At 47.1% G+C, this 14,453-nt stretch overlaps 2 protein-coding genes across 2 annotated transcripts in view; one reads left to right on the plus strand and one right to left on the minus strand.

The window, feature by feature from the left end:
• The window catches only part of DLG3 (discs, large homolog 3 (Drosophila)), a 48,881-nt gene extending 43,416 nt beyond the window's left edge, over positions 1-5,465 (plus strand). Inside the window, exons 17-20 of the mRNA XM_009997174.1 lie at positions 1,540-1,712; positions 2,269-2,378; positions 3,291-3,382; positions 5,077-5,465. Of these exons, the coding sequence (XP_009995476.1) occupies positions 1,540-1,712; positions 2,269-2,378; positions 3,291-3,382; positions 5,077-5,183 (482 nt within the window). The 3' untranslated portion in view covers positions 5,184-5,465. The remainder of the gene's footprint in view (positions 1-1,539; positions 1,713-2,268; positions 2,379-3,290; positions 3,383-5,076) is intronic.
• A 3,751-nt stretch (positions 5,466-9,216) lies between these two features.
• Positions 9,217-14,453, minus strand: part of TEX11 (testis expressed 11) — a 30,259-nt gene continuing 25,022 nt past the window's right edge. The window contains 5 exon segments of the mRNA XM_009997175.1: positions 9,217-9,291; positions 10,261-10,425; positions 12,098-12,218; positions 13,027-13,135; positions 14,086-14,235. Of these exon segments, the coding sequence (XP_009995477.1) occupies positions 9,217-9,291; positions 10,261-10,425; positions 12,098-12,218; positions 13,027-13,135; positions 14,086-14,235 (620 nt within the window).

Below are 14,453 nucleotides of genomic sequence, written 5' to 3' on the forward strand. Positions count from 1 at the left end.
GGGCAGGGGCTGGGGTGCAGGAGCGAGCCTGCCTGCTTCCCTGCTCTCTCCTGGCTGCAGGGCTCTGCTTTGAGTCTGGGTGGTGTGTTCCCAGTCCATCGTAGTCCCCCATCCTCAGTGCCTGCTGTGGCAAGCAATGGCCAGAAGCTTGGTCTGCAGCATAGGTGGCTCCTGGAGCCTAAGCCTGTGGGGGTCCAGCTGCAGTGAATGCTGCTTTTATCCCCAGTGAGTTCTCTAAAGGGCTGCAGCAGTGGGGAGGGAAAAAGGAGGCTTGACTCAGAGCTGGGACATAATAATTAACGTGGCTTGAGGGCTGGTACCTGAGTGCCCGTCACACTCCATGTCGGCTGGCAGTGTGACAGGGGCAGCCTGGAGGTGTCCCCAGGGCTGTGGGAGGCTGGGAGGGGGCAGGAGCCAGCTCCTTGTGGGTGCAGAGGAGCTGGAAGGCCGCTGGGAGTCCTTACCTGCCTCTCCCTGGTTCTTTTGTAGAAGGACAAGAGGACACCATCCTGTCATACGAGCCAGTGACGCGGCATGAAAGTAAGTCCTAGTGCTGAGCTGCACAGTCTGCTCCAGAGTGGGCACCCGTGTCCCTGGCACAGCCAGGGTGGCTGGTGCAACCTCCCCTGCCATACCAGCATGATGCCTGTGAACACAAGGGGAGTTTCTTGTCTTGTTGTGTGCAGCAGGGGTGGCAGGTGTGCTTGCTGTTTCCTGGAGCTTTCCCTGACCTTGATCAGACCGTTTTAATCAACAGAAGACTTGTGACCTGGTCTGCAAGACAAAGGGAGAGATACTGGGCTAAAATTCAGCTGGGCTGTAGTTCCCAGCTGAAGGTGGGATTATACCTCCCTGCCTTGGGCCAGGTCCCTGCTGCAGAGCAGCCTCTCCCCATTGACGCTCAATCTCTACAGACCCTGACTAGTCCCAGCCTCAGTGGTCTTTCCTTGCCAAAGCTGTATCAGACCTTCAGGCTTCCCTCACTCCCCCAGCTCCGTGGCATCTTTGCCTGGCTCCAGCCCTGGGTGAGGGAGCAGCTTTGCTGATGTGACCCCAAAGACCCACAGCACCTTCCCCAGGGCTGTGCCGATGGGAGGGAGGTGTTGACTGTGAGATGCATGGAGGAGACACCTTTGGGTGCCCATAAGAGCAGGAGCCCCGCTGCCAGCAGGGAGAGTGCAGGTTGTTGCCACAGGTGGCAGTGGGGTCAGCTGCCTGTGGTGCAGACGGGGCCTCAGGCTGTGGCTCTTGTTCTCAGTTCACTACGCGAGGCCGGTGATCATCCTGGGGCCGACCAAGGACCGGATTAACGACGATCTCATCTCTGAATTCCCACACAAGTTTGGTTCCTGTGTGCCACGTAAGTCCCAGCTGGCACTTGGTGCCCTTCCTTCGGGGAGGGGAGAGCAGTGGCTCTGCTCCTTGCAGGGTCTAGCCTGCAGCGTGGGGGGGTGGCAGCACAGGGCAGGGGGTTTGTCCCTCCCAGGAGGTTTGCTGTGCGTCACCCCGGGTTTGCTCACGGTGCCTGCTCTCCTCCAGACACCACCAGGCCTCGGCGTGACAACGAGGTGGATGGACAGGACTATCACTTTGTCGTATCCCGTGAACAGATGGAGAAAGACATCCAGGACAACAAGTTCATAGAGGCTGGGCAGTTCAATGACAATCTCTATGGGACCAGCATTCAGTCAGTGCGGGCAGTAGCAGAGAGGGTGAGTGTCTGGTGGGATTCCTGGGACCAAGGACACATCCAGCCTGAACACGGATGCATTCAGCAGTTCCCCTCCTGTCCCCATGTTCTTAACAAAGGGCTGTAACCACATTAAGCAAGTGTGGCACAAGCCCCTCCTCCCTCCAGTCTTGCCAAGCCATGTGGTTGTTTTTCTCAGCCACATTACTCCACCTCAGTGTCATACTTGTCATCCAAACACCACTTAAAAGCCTGGCACTGGTGGCACCAACCTCATGCTTGGGAGCTCAGAGGGCAGAGATGCCCAGCTGCCCTTCTCAAAGCAGCAGCATTTCCTCCACAGGAGTACTGGAGTGTACTGATGGCTTGTAAATTGTTTCACATGTTCAGAGGAAGATCAGTCCCTGCTGTCCTGCCCTAAGCAGGTGGGAACAACTCCACTGGGAGTTGGCTTGTGGCTCAGGACTGGTGTTTCATCTCTGTGGCCGCTCTTTTGTAAGCACATCTGTATGAGCAAGCTGTTTTCTGCACGAAGTAGACTGTGTGGGTGGGTCTGATCCAAATCATCTCCTTTCCAGGGGAAACACTGCATCCTGGATGTGTCTGGCAATGCTATCAAGAGGTTGCAACAAGCACAACTTTATCCCATTGCCATTTTCATCAAACCAAAATCCATTGAAGCTCTCATGTAAGTGAAACACCATGTTCTGTGCCTCTCCAGGGCAGGCAGCTTTGGTCTGGCAGGGTTTGTGTGTTTGCTGCCTTTGCTTTTTAGAAAGCAGAAGAGGTTGCTGCTGGTGCTGAACTTGTCCCTTAAGAGGAGCTGGTCCCACCCTCTGTGGTGTGCCTCCACAGCTAATGCTATGGTGCATCAAGGTTCCTCTGGCTTAAAGCCTTTCACCCCAGAGGAGATTTCCATGGAAAATCTAAAAATGCTCCCATATGTGCCTGCTGTAACCTGCTTACCTGGGCTCTGAGTGCAACCAGGAGAGCTACAGACAACCTGTAGTGGTGGGTCACAGCTGGATGGGTCATGATGGCTGAGCCAGGACAGCCCTGGGGAGCAGGATGTTTCTTGTGTGCCTTCTGCTTGTGATGCTGCTCTTGGCCTAGGGAAGTGCAGGCTGGACAGGATGTAAGAGTCAAGCTCACAGCTCTTCTGAGCAGCAGCAGAGAATATTATTTGTGAGGAGATTTGGTAGCTAGAGATGGGCTGGGATTGGAAGAGACTGGGAAAAACTTAAGCCAGAAGGGGTCAAATGGCTTATTTGGGTGTTGTATGAAAAAGAGGGAACCTAGGCAAGGAGGGTGATGACAGGCTCTGGGAAAGCAGGGGGTCTTTTGCAGTGGTCTTGCAAATTTGGAGGATTGTCTGGATTTGAGTCCCCTTCTGTGCTGTGGTGAAACAAGGGTTTGGTGGCAGTGATGGTTGGAAGCTGAGATGAAGTGCCAAGGCAGCAAAGAGCATGTGGGAAAGGGTCCTTCCCTTCCTGGTGTGCAGAGGCTTCCCAGGCACCCCTGCTCTGTGTAGTATTTTTCCTTCTGTTCATTAGTAAGAGAAAGAGCAAAGTTTCTCTTTTTTTTTGTGCATGTTCATCAGGGAGATGAACCGGAGACAGACGTATGAACAGGCCAACAAGGTCTTTGACAAAGCCATGAAACTTGAGCAAGAGTTTGGAGAGTATTTTACAGGTGAGTGTCCTGAGCGGGTTTCTATCTGATGGATTTTTCCAGCTGGCAGCTGTGAGCTCAGCCAGCACTGCAGGGTCGTGGGAAAATGTCCAGTTTCATCAAAGCAAAAAAGAAAAAAAAATCCATGGCACTTTGCCAGGAGGGCTCTGCAAAGGGACTGCTCCAAGATCCAGTGGATAAGAGTAAACCAGCTCTAGAGAAAGAGACAAGTTGTCAGGCAGGATTTTCTGTGTTTGTGAAAGCTTGTAGCCAACTTTAATAGTATTTAAAAAAAAAAAAATCCCAGAAATCCCAGGCAGGGGAAGCACAGCAGAGAGTCAGGGTGCTATGAGGCTACAGGAAATAAGAACTCACTTCATGGAGGGAAGGAGAGCATTTTCAAAGCAAGAATAATGATTTTAAGGGAGAAAGATCAGAAATTAGTGACGTAAATGGTGAAGACTGAGATTATTACAAAACATCTCCCAAAAAAAGATTGGAATTCTGGCTGGCTTCCTGAGTAGTCTTTGGTGAAGAACCACTCAGGGGCTGCCTGGCATTTTGTGCCTGCAAAGATGAGCTGCTCATGACACAGGCATCCTTGTGCATTAAGGAACTAATATGTTTGTAATGTGATTAATTTTGGAGAATCATGGGCAGCCAAAGAGGCAGAGAAACTGGTCTTTTCTCCAGTGCAGTAACTGTTGCTTCTAAAGCTGAGCAGTGATAATTCTGCCAACCCTGCACTACCCACCTAACTGCTACCGGGAAGAATCCCAAGCAGAGCGTTTTCCAAAAAGGAATTTCTGAGCGAATGTACAGGTACAAACAGGGTAAAAGCCTTGCCCAGGCCTCCTGTCCTGGGCAGCAGGTCAGAGCTGCCAGTTGCTCTTCCAAGAAGAGCCCAAAGGAAGCACATTCCATGGTTATGCCCACCCCTGGGCCAGCCATCGTCTGCTTGGATGGCGAGTTTGAAGTTGACCTGGGGAAGGAACAGTCTTGGCTGAAACCTGCTGTGGAAGGAGATGGTTGCTGTAGCAAGTTCTGTGCCAGGGTACTGAGGGCACAGAGCTCCTGGAGAGCGATCCGTGTGCATCTTCCTCTTTGCATGTGGGAAGCAGAGTCAAGTGCTTCATGTTCTGCCTGTACTGAGCAGCGAGACTGTCCATGGTCTTTGGGTGGGAGTTGCTGCTGCACAGCAGCCATGAGCTGGGCTTTTCCAGCCTGACCGTGCTGCACTTCCCACCCTGCAGCAGAGGAAGCAGCCAACACCAGGAGCCCTCGGAAACTGACCAGAGGGGATGAAGAAATCCTGCACCTCAAGGTCTGTGCTGGTTGCACAGTGCCTGATCCTGCTGAGGTCCTCTCAGTCAGACGCTGCAGTGCCAGGCCAGCCTGAAGCCTTGGCTGCTGGCATGACACAGTTTGCAAAGCTGATTAGCAGCTCGTTGTGGAGAACCTGGCACTCCACATGCATGAGGAGCTCTCCCAGCAAGGGATCAGCTCCCTAATCCCCTTGGACACGCTGGGTTAACCCTCTTGTGTCATCGTGTGCCTGTTACAGCCCCTCTGACACAGGCTGTGTCAGTCACTGGCTGTTGGCTGCACCACACCAGCCCCTTCGGTGCAGCATGAAGGCCTTTCTCCTAGTTCCTGTCAGGGAAGGTGCAGCAGTGCCTGATGCTCAAGGTCTTGCTTGTTTTCTCCTCTTCCAGCAATCGTACAAGGAGACTCTCTTGAAGAGATTTACAGCAAAATCAAACAGGTCATTGAGGACCAGTCCGGGCACTACATCTGGATCCCATCTCCAGAGAAACTCTGAAGATGCCCCCCACCTGCTTCCCTGTGAGCAGAAGATCTCTGAAGTCCCACCCAAGCCCTCTGCCCCAAGATGGGGGGGGATATGAAAACAATTCCTGCCCCCTTTTTTTAGATCGTCGCAAAATTGAGTTTTCTAGTCCTGTTTCTTTTGTTGGGATGAACTCATCTCGTTCATCACGTGACTGTTCCCACTGATCCTGCATGGACCTTTCCACTGCTCCATTAGAGACAGATGAGAACCCATTCAAGGTCGTTTTTTATTATTATTATTATTAACTAAACCAAGAATCAAGATGGGAGGAGGCAGCTAAGGACTAACGTAAGAAACGAGTGAAACAACAAACTCTGAGCACAGGAGCTTGGATCAGAGCTCCAGGGGCATTTTTCCAAGTGTGACTGTCTTGCAACTCTGAACAGTGCAACAGAAAGGCAGCAGAAAGCATTTTATTTATCTGTATATGTAATTTATATATAATATATAGAGAGATATTATATATATATTATATATATATATGTATGTGGACTAGGAAACCTGAGGGACCTCTCTTAAAAGGTATTGTATTATTGCAAGGATCTTTCAGTTTCTCTGTCCTGACCACTGGGGGTAAGGGAGTCCACTTGGGCAGGAAGAAAGCGAAATGGTACCAGGTGCTTTGGGGCAGCTCCCTCCAGCACCCCAGGTCTGGGGCAGAGCAGAGACTGGTTTGCTGCCTGTGCAGGAGGGACCTGAGGTCCAGAGTTAACACAGCAAGGAGCAGCAGCTGAGCTGAGGGTGGCTGGGAGACAAGAGACTGAGCAGGAGGCTGCAGAGCAAGAGAATGGATGATACTACGTACTAAATTGCACATTGTTTTACACATCACCTTATGTGTTTGCATGAGAGGTTTCCTTTTGGTTCTATTTTTTTAAGCTGATTTTAAACCAAAACCACATTGTGTTGCTGTGTTGGCTTTTTTCTTTGGTTGTTTTTTTTTTTTCCGTTACTCCATTTTTCTCTTGTTGTTAATGAACTGAATGGGTATAAAATCCAGTTTTTTAACTTATTTTTTAAGCTGACTCTATTGTAAATAGAATCTAGGTCTGTGGTGTTTAGTTAGCAAATACTCTACTGGCCACAAGCAACAACCCTGCCTGCTGTCCTGTGTTGTTGTGGGAAATCTGGGACATTGGGTTGGCCCTGTACCTGTGGGTGCAGGTGAAGTGACCCAGCGTGGCTTGCAGCAGTGTGCTGGTGTTCCCTGCTGCATTAGCCACTGGCAGGAAAAGCCCCCAGCTGTGCCTTGGATGGACACTCACACTTTTCCAAATCAGTAACAGAAATGAACAACTTCCTCTCTTCCCTGCTTCGTGCCAAATTCCCAGCTCTGCTGCGTGCAGGTGGTGGTGGTCCCTTCCAGCACAGCAGGGACTTCACCTGGTGCTCTGGGAGTGGGGCTTGGCAGGTGAAGGTGTGGCTGCTGGCCTGGTTCTGTCTTTGGCAGGTGTCCTTTTGAACTTGGGCTCTGCTCCCTCTCTCGAGGTCACCTCAAACAGAACTGGGTGTCCTGTGCTGGCAGGTCTGTGGGGCAGGGGCTGCAGATCTGCCCCCATCCTCTGTGCACTGGAATCTTTCAAGTGAGGCAACCACTGGTGCTGAGACAGGTGGCCCCAGCTGAGAAATGTCGAGGACACTTCAGCTTCTGTGCTTGAATGGGGCTCCATCCTGGGAGCAGAGCCTTGTGTGGAGCTGCTGGGGGGACTCGAACAGCCTTTGAGCAGGAGCTGTGCTGCTGGGTACTCAGTACAGGCAGAAGAGCACTCCCACCTTCAGAACAGCTGGCAAATGCTGTTCCTCAGGCACAGTGCCAAGCACCAGCACAAAGGAGCTCATACGAGCACAGAGCAGGTAAGTCGTGGCCCGTTTTTCCCCTCTCCCCATTTTATAGGGATAAGTGGCTGTGCAGGGTACCAGTCCTCTTCCCTGAAAGTTAACAGGTACCACAGTGTGTCAGGCATGATGTGGTGTCCAAAGGTCACGGGTTTCAGTGTGAGATGCCCCAAGGCTGTACATGGGCTGTCTGGGAAGCAGCTGTCCTCACCTATCCTGCATCACAAGGAGCCCTGCAGGGACTGAGCAGCTTCCCAGGACAGAGAGCAGTACTGCAGAGGAGGTGACTGTGAGTGCGGTGGGGAGCAGGAAGGACTCTGCTGTCAGGGGGACCGACCCTAAAGGAGCAAACTTTGGGAATGGATTCCACTTGGGCATCCAGCCCCTGCCCTGCTGGTTCTGCTCCAGCTGCTATAAACGTCAGTCCCTGAAGAAGTGGAGTAAGTGAAACAGAAGTCTTTAAGATGCTTGTCACACTGTTCCTGTCTTTTTTCTTTTATATTCTTTTCTTTTTCTTTCCCCCTAATAGCCTGTCTCCCTCTCACCAAGTCACATGGAGAAAAAGCTGATGTACTCCATGGGATAACTGACAGTATCGAATCGATCATGACAATGTTGGTTACCAGTGTTTCTTCCAAGGAGACATATATTTTTAATAAACAGAGTTGCAAAGAACTCTTGTCTTTGAGACCTTCTTGTAGAGTCCTTCATTGTGTGCCAGATCTGCTTTCTTGGTGCTGATATGGTCTCTCCATGGAAAACTTGAGTGCTGACAGTGGTTTAAAAAAAATTAAACATTGCCTTTTTTAGTATAAGATGGTCTCTGAGAACTTGTTTAAAACAACATTAAAAAATATGAGGCAGAGGGCTTATTTACAGCCATAACTAGGCCTCTGAAAAACTCTGGGTTGGGTTGTTGTAACGCAGGTTGACTCTGATCTTGATGATTTGACACCATCAATATGTTTTGGGTCATGGCTTGAATTGTGGGGAGCTTGCTTTAAATGTAGAGTAAATAATATGCTGCTGTGTGCTTGTTCCTATGTTGGATATAAAGGCAGGCCAGCTAAGCTAGAGCATCTTTTTACAGGCTGACGGGCTGTTTAGATGCCAGAGAGAAGTTGTAAAGACAACTAGTATCTTTTTCTAGTACCTTTAAGTACAGAGAACAGGAGTGTTCAATGGAAGACAGATGTGGTTCATGAGGTATGGATTCCTCCCTGACTGTCATTTAGCAAAGTGAAAGGTGAGAGAATTTTAGGATTTAATATTTTTTTTCCATCTTTCCTTGGACCTGCGCTTTGTACCTGCTTTAGTGCAGCAGCCTCAGCAGAAAAGCACTCAGTGAACACAGCTCCCTGCTGTGATTCCTGCCTGGTTGTGCCACCACCTTTTGTCCCCCAGTCAGGACAGCAAGAGGTGCCATGGAGCACATCTGTGCTGCACTTCAGGAGATATCCCTCAGACAGCATTTTTCCAGACTTCTGACCCTGCTGCTGAGACTCACTTTCCACACTGAAGTTCAGGTGGGTGATCTCTCTTCCATCCAGCTCCAGCAGGATCCAGCCATTTACCAGGCTGTGTTTTTAATGTGGATCTGGGGGGATTTTGTGCTGAACTGTGACTAGTGTATTTCAGTTTGGAGTCTGGAAAGAGCAAGACCGAGTCAAAGCTTCAGCTTTTGCTGTGAGCTGAACTGTTCCTGCTCTTTTTTATTCCAGCTAAATTGTGAAACAGGCAAACGGCTCTGAATTCTTGTCCATACTGAAATGGACTGAAAACTAAACACTGATAAATATTTATGCAGCAAGGCAGCTATGACATCCAAAGGAGAGAGGCCTGGTCTTGGAAAACTTTTATTCTCATTGCCACTTACTACTAAAGTAGAGGTATTGAAACCAAACTGTTACCCAACAGCATGTCCTGACAAAGTATTTATTTCTAACTGTTACACAGCTCCAGAGGATGAAAATTATTTGCTAGAGAAAAACAATTACATCTATTCAATTAACTTTACCTAAAAAGTGCGTAACATAATTGCCAACAAGAAGGAGCTCCTTGTTTCTTCTCTGTAGTTCCCATGACCCTATGTCTTCACAGAGCTAATGGCCTCTCTCATGCAGCAGGTTTCCAAGAGACACTGCTGCCCTTGGTGCAGTTGTGGTTGTCATTCTTCTTCATTTGGAATAAACCCTTTTGCTCTGTCCAGTTTGTCCAGAACCTCACTATAAAGACGAATCATCTGGAGAATATAAGCAGGACAGTTGTCAGCAAGGATGGATAAAGTTGTATCATTCAGCTGATACAGGTAATACAGCAAAGCCCCAGGGGACAGAAGGAAATAGGTGGGTGTCACCAGCTTCTAAACCTAACATTTCTGATCAATGTAAAGATTTTGGCAGATTTTAAATACAATTATTTAAGGAAAAAAACCAAAAATGGTCACACTGATGTAACTAACAAAGGTGGGTTTTATTTATACTGACAAAAAGCACTTGCATCAGGGAATAGACCTGATCACAGAAGGGTTGAGGTTGGAAGGGAGTGATCTCAATTCTTACTGTCTTAACTGATGCACTTAAAATGGTATCAAAGTTGCAACCAGCTCTTGATTGCCCAGCTCCTGCATAAGGGAGTGACTGATGACTGCAGCCACCAGCCTGGCTGCTCTGTGCTGCAGTCAAGTCAAAAGCTGCAGAGAGCAGCTCACTTGTGTTCTACACAGATACTAGCCCTGCAATTCCTCCCTCACAGGAGGTGGCTCAGCCACACCTGACAACATGAGCTTTAATGATTTTATTCACATCAGCTTAACCCCTGTTTATAAGAGATTAGATTATACTAGAAATCAAGCTTGAAAATATTAATACAGCAGCTGGTTTAAGTAAACTGGTACAGCTCCTTGACCTCAGTGGGAGCAGGCAAGGCACATGGGTTCTCCTATGGCCACAGAGTCAGTTTATTTCCAGTCAGTCCTTTACAAGATCCTTTCAGTAAAAGGACACTACATCACTCTTTCTATTGTCTATCAAACTCTTCTGGCTTCACTTTGAAAAGATCTTTTAGCATCAAGCCGCCCCAGAACACTGAGGTACCATGTGTCTCCTGAAACTTTAAGATCACCTGCAGTGGTTCTTTCACCCAGATCCACATCTCAAATTCAGGCCAGACATTCCATCCCACATCCTCACATCCATCTGCTTACACTTACATGGCCTTCGTAGCTTTTCTTCAGAGATCCTAAGTGACCAAGGAAACGCATCCCTAGTCCACACCACTGCTCAGCTTCCTTGTATTTACCAACTGTGTACTGAAATATTCCTGTATTCCAGGCTCTTGTCATCAACCAAAGGACCTCCATCTCCGGGTAAGTATCCTGGTGGGGAAAACAAGCAGCAGGTCATCAGAAAATAGACTCTTCACTTTAAGCCTGACAAGTCAAGAATACACGAGAGTTCAGTGGAAAACCAGTGGTGTGTTTTTCTCTTGAGCAAAGGGCAATTCCTTCCAAGCCAGCCTGTTCCTCACAGTTCATCTGCACTACTGTCACACAGCTGCCTTCCAAGATAGGCAAGTCATGTTGCAATTAGCAACTGGTAAAATTCAATTCTGTGAGACTGGAAATAATGCCAGAAGTGTGCTTGCCCCCAGGCTGCACCAGGCTGCCTTGCTGCTGCAGCACTTCCCAAGGTATTCAACCACTATGGACCAGCAGGACATGGCTGCTCACTGCAGATGAGGAGCAGCAGTTCTTGTCTTCTGAATCTCTCTCTGCACTGTGGCAGTGGCTGACCTGAGTGACAGCTGCCCTTGGAGCTACAGAACAGAAGCTAAGAGTACCCAGCAGTACTTTGAACTTGGTAAGACACGTGATTTGGCTTGGGGAGGGAAAGGCAAACAATTACATATTTGTCATGCTAATCCTCAAGAGGGAGGCTGGAAGGACTTCTTCTCCCCCTTTGATACATACTTCTCATCTTAAAGAGAGCCCAGAGCAAACTTCTGAACTGCAGCATCCATTTTCTGACTAGGAGGTATAAATCATGAGTGGTGTATCAGCTTTCTAACTCATAATACATGGATGTGATGCCCCACTGTCCTCCCTCCTAGCCTGGTAGCATTTAGTACCTGCTGCCATGACCAAGACTGAAATTTTGCTGCCATAAGTATCAGTCCATATTAACATTCCATTTGTATCCCTCAACGAGAACATGACCAAAGCTAGAGATGAGAGCTTTGGTGAAAGGCATGAATGTGGACACATTTTTTTGGGAAGTCAGGAATAGCACATCTTTGTCACTTTTATAAAAGAAGAGACGTTCCAACCTGGCTGAAGAAACAGCCATGCAGTGCAATGAAGCTATGAAACACAGTATTACTCCTCAACAGGAACACTCCCTTATTTGTGCCTAGAAATTCCAAGTAGAAATGTCTGACTTCCTCAGTGTACCTGCCTTCACCCTTCAGCACTGTGCTTCAGAGCTGAAATGCTTAATGAGAAAAAAAGATCTTCCTCCTCATATACCTGTATTCACGTAAACCAGGCATTTGGTGTCACAAGTACTGACACGACAGGAATCTAATCCTAGGTCATTTGGAAAAAAAGTAGTCATGCAGTTAAGTCCCAAATAGATTTAACACAGCAGAGCTGAGGGGAAAAAAGCAGGACTGGTATCCAAATGTTAGGCAGTGTTACACTGATCTGGAAAAGTAATCTGCATTTTAAAAGCATATTCAGAATGCAGAAAGCAAGAGAAGGAAAGATGGATGTTATAGCTCAAAATGTTTCTAAAATAGGCATTGAAAATGTGGCATTAAATGTGTTTTTTTTAAAGCCCTTACAAAAGTGGGAAATTAATTATTCAGTTATTAATATCCAAGAGGCATTTCCTTTGAGGTAATTTCAGTGTCTCTTTTATTGAAGAAGTCTCAGCTGCTCCACATGTAACACGAGATAATGTTCAGTCTATTATTATTCTCAGCCTGATGTGTTTTTTAAAACGTGCTGAGGATCACCTCCCAACCTCTTGTCTTCCTCCTCAACTTACTGTGCTGCTGACCACACTCAGACCATCTTCAAAGTAGTCCCAGACCTCCTGCAGTACACAGGCATCCAAGTCTGTTAATCCAGTTGGCAAAGAAAGATTAATCAAACTATTTAAGCATTTGCTGAGAATTGAAACAGAGCAAAAGAGGAAACATTAAATACCATGTGCACAAACAGCTACTTTTTACTATCAGCAGCTCACTAAGACATCTATGACTGTCAGACGTTTTTTAGGGTGCTACACAAGATGGTGAGGAAAAAATACTTTTTCTAACTTCACCACCAAGGACTAAGTCAGCACCCTCATAAAATCAGTAACATGTACATGGTTTCTAAAAACAGGTCTTTCCTTCTCAGTGTGAAGGGAGAAAGGCAATATTAAGAGTTGCCTTTGCCCAGTGGTTACTGCAAGGAACTTGGCAAGGAGGAAAAAATCCTTTATGGGATACAAGAGCAAGAGGAGACACACCAAGTAGTTCTTCAGATTCCCTAAGGTGCAGCTGTTAGCCAGTTTCCCAGCAAAATAAATCATGGATGTACTATGGCATCACACCACTAACTTGCAACTCATGGCTTTCTTCTCAGCCCTTAATTTTTCTTCATTATCTTTAAAATGACATTTGCATTTGAAATTAATACCTTCCTCACAAAGGCCTCTTCTGAACCCAATTTTCATTTTCCTTCCTCAATAGATTAATTTATTGGAAATACAAATGTTTTAGAAAATATACCAAGCAAACAAACTGCACTTAACACATCTATTACCCAGTCATACTTGAGAGGTGCACTGGTTGGCCAGCAAAAAGTGGAACCTTTGCACATAAACTAAAATCCAGTTATTCTTTTTTTCCAAATTGCAGGGTTTTATTCCCTGTCAGCATTTCCATTTCCCTCAGGTTCATGGCAAAGTTATGATGTGATAACACTAACCTAAATTTCACAGCATCAATGACAGTTTGCTTTCTGTGAAGGGTTAGTGCACTCTTGAGAGCTTTCTTACACAGCACAGGATACCGAGCTGGAAATTCCATTGCTAATGCTTAAAAGCAAAAGAAAAGACAAGAAAGAAGTGACTGAAGCCAGACTTCCATCTCATTGCTCACTAAAATAAACTACAGCATGTTGACAGACCCCTTGTGATAAATAACTGAAAAGAGATTTGCTTAATGCACGTGCTGGGCACAGGTTAGTGCTTCTCTGCCACCCTCCTGTGCCCATCACCAGTGAGGACTAAAGGCAGAAGAACAGCAGGTTTCATAATGTACAAGCACTCACACTGCACTTTGCTTCTGGTAAAAACAAACATATTGTGGGGGGCGTGTCTGAAGTAAAATGTATTGTTTTGTTTGTCTCTGGATGGTCAAATCATGCTGGAGAGGAATGTCAGCAGTGCAGCCCAGGTGGGGACACCCTCAAGACAAGGGAGACAAGCAGATGTTGATGCAATTCTGCAGAATCCCCTCCAAAGATCTGCCATGGTGCTTTTACATTTTATTCATCTTCCTTGGGTCTTACTTTAAATTCTCAAGAAGACATGACTGGAACTTTATGATGAAAAGGTAGTCGAGACTAAAAAAGTGCTATTTACAAATTACCAACACTAGCTTTCAGTGGAAAGCTATCTATCCAATGCCCACATCCTACAACCTCTGTAGGCAACTTCTGTAAACTTCTGTAAAACCCTGAAGCCAGGGTCATTCTCTGGCCTTTGTCAGTCTGGAGCTTGTACAAGTTCATCTGAATGATCTTTGCCAGACTCACAACCTATACAAATGTCTCAGGGTCTAGAAATGGATGGATGGTTCATCATCCAGGTGATGCAGTATTTCAAACTACAGCTCTCCTAATGTTGCTGAGATCCTGAGCATCTTTGCTTCAGGACAAAACATATATGGTTAGAGCCATTTTCTGCATGCTGCACCATCTCTGCTAATCCTGGTCACCCCCAGTGAACTAGAGGAACTATGGAAGTACAAATGCAGGCCTTACATGCAATGATTTCCAGCGTCTTGACCTCGAGTTGTGGTTGTTCCCATACTGACTCCATCAGGTTGTAGAGTGTTGGATCATTCAGTTTGGATCTTGCTTCAAATTCATAAAGCAGCAGCAAAGTGTCTGTTGGATCTTTAGCAAAATCTCCTGCAGAAGAGACAGAATTGCCAGTGTGTAATGATTCATTTTCTTAGAGCCACATGGTGTATTATAAAGCACAGACTTTGCTTTCAACAGACTGGAAAACCATCAAGGGTACTCAGATTTATCAGCAGAGCAAGTGGAACTCTGAAGCAGTCTTGGACAGAAGTCTCAGATGTCCAAAGTACAACCCCACCAACCACAATGTCTCTTCCTCCCCCCAA

The sequence above is a fragment of the Chaetura pelagica genome, unplaced genomic scaffold, assembly GCF_000747805.2.
Source record: "Chaetura pelagica isolate M959 unplaced genomic scaffold, ChaPel_1.0 scaffold344, whole genome shotgun sequence".
NCBI lineage: Eukaryota > Metazoa > Chordata > Aves > Apodiformes > Apodidae > Chaetura > Chaetura pelagica.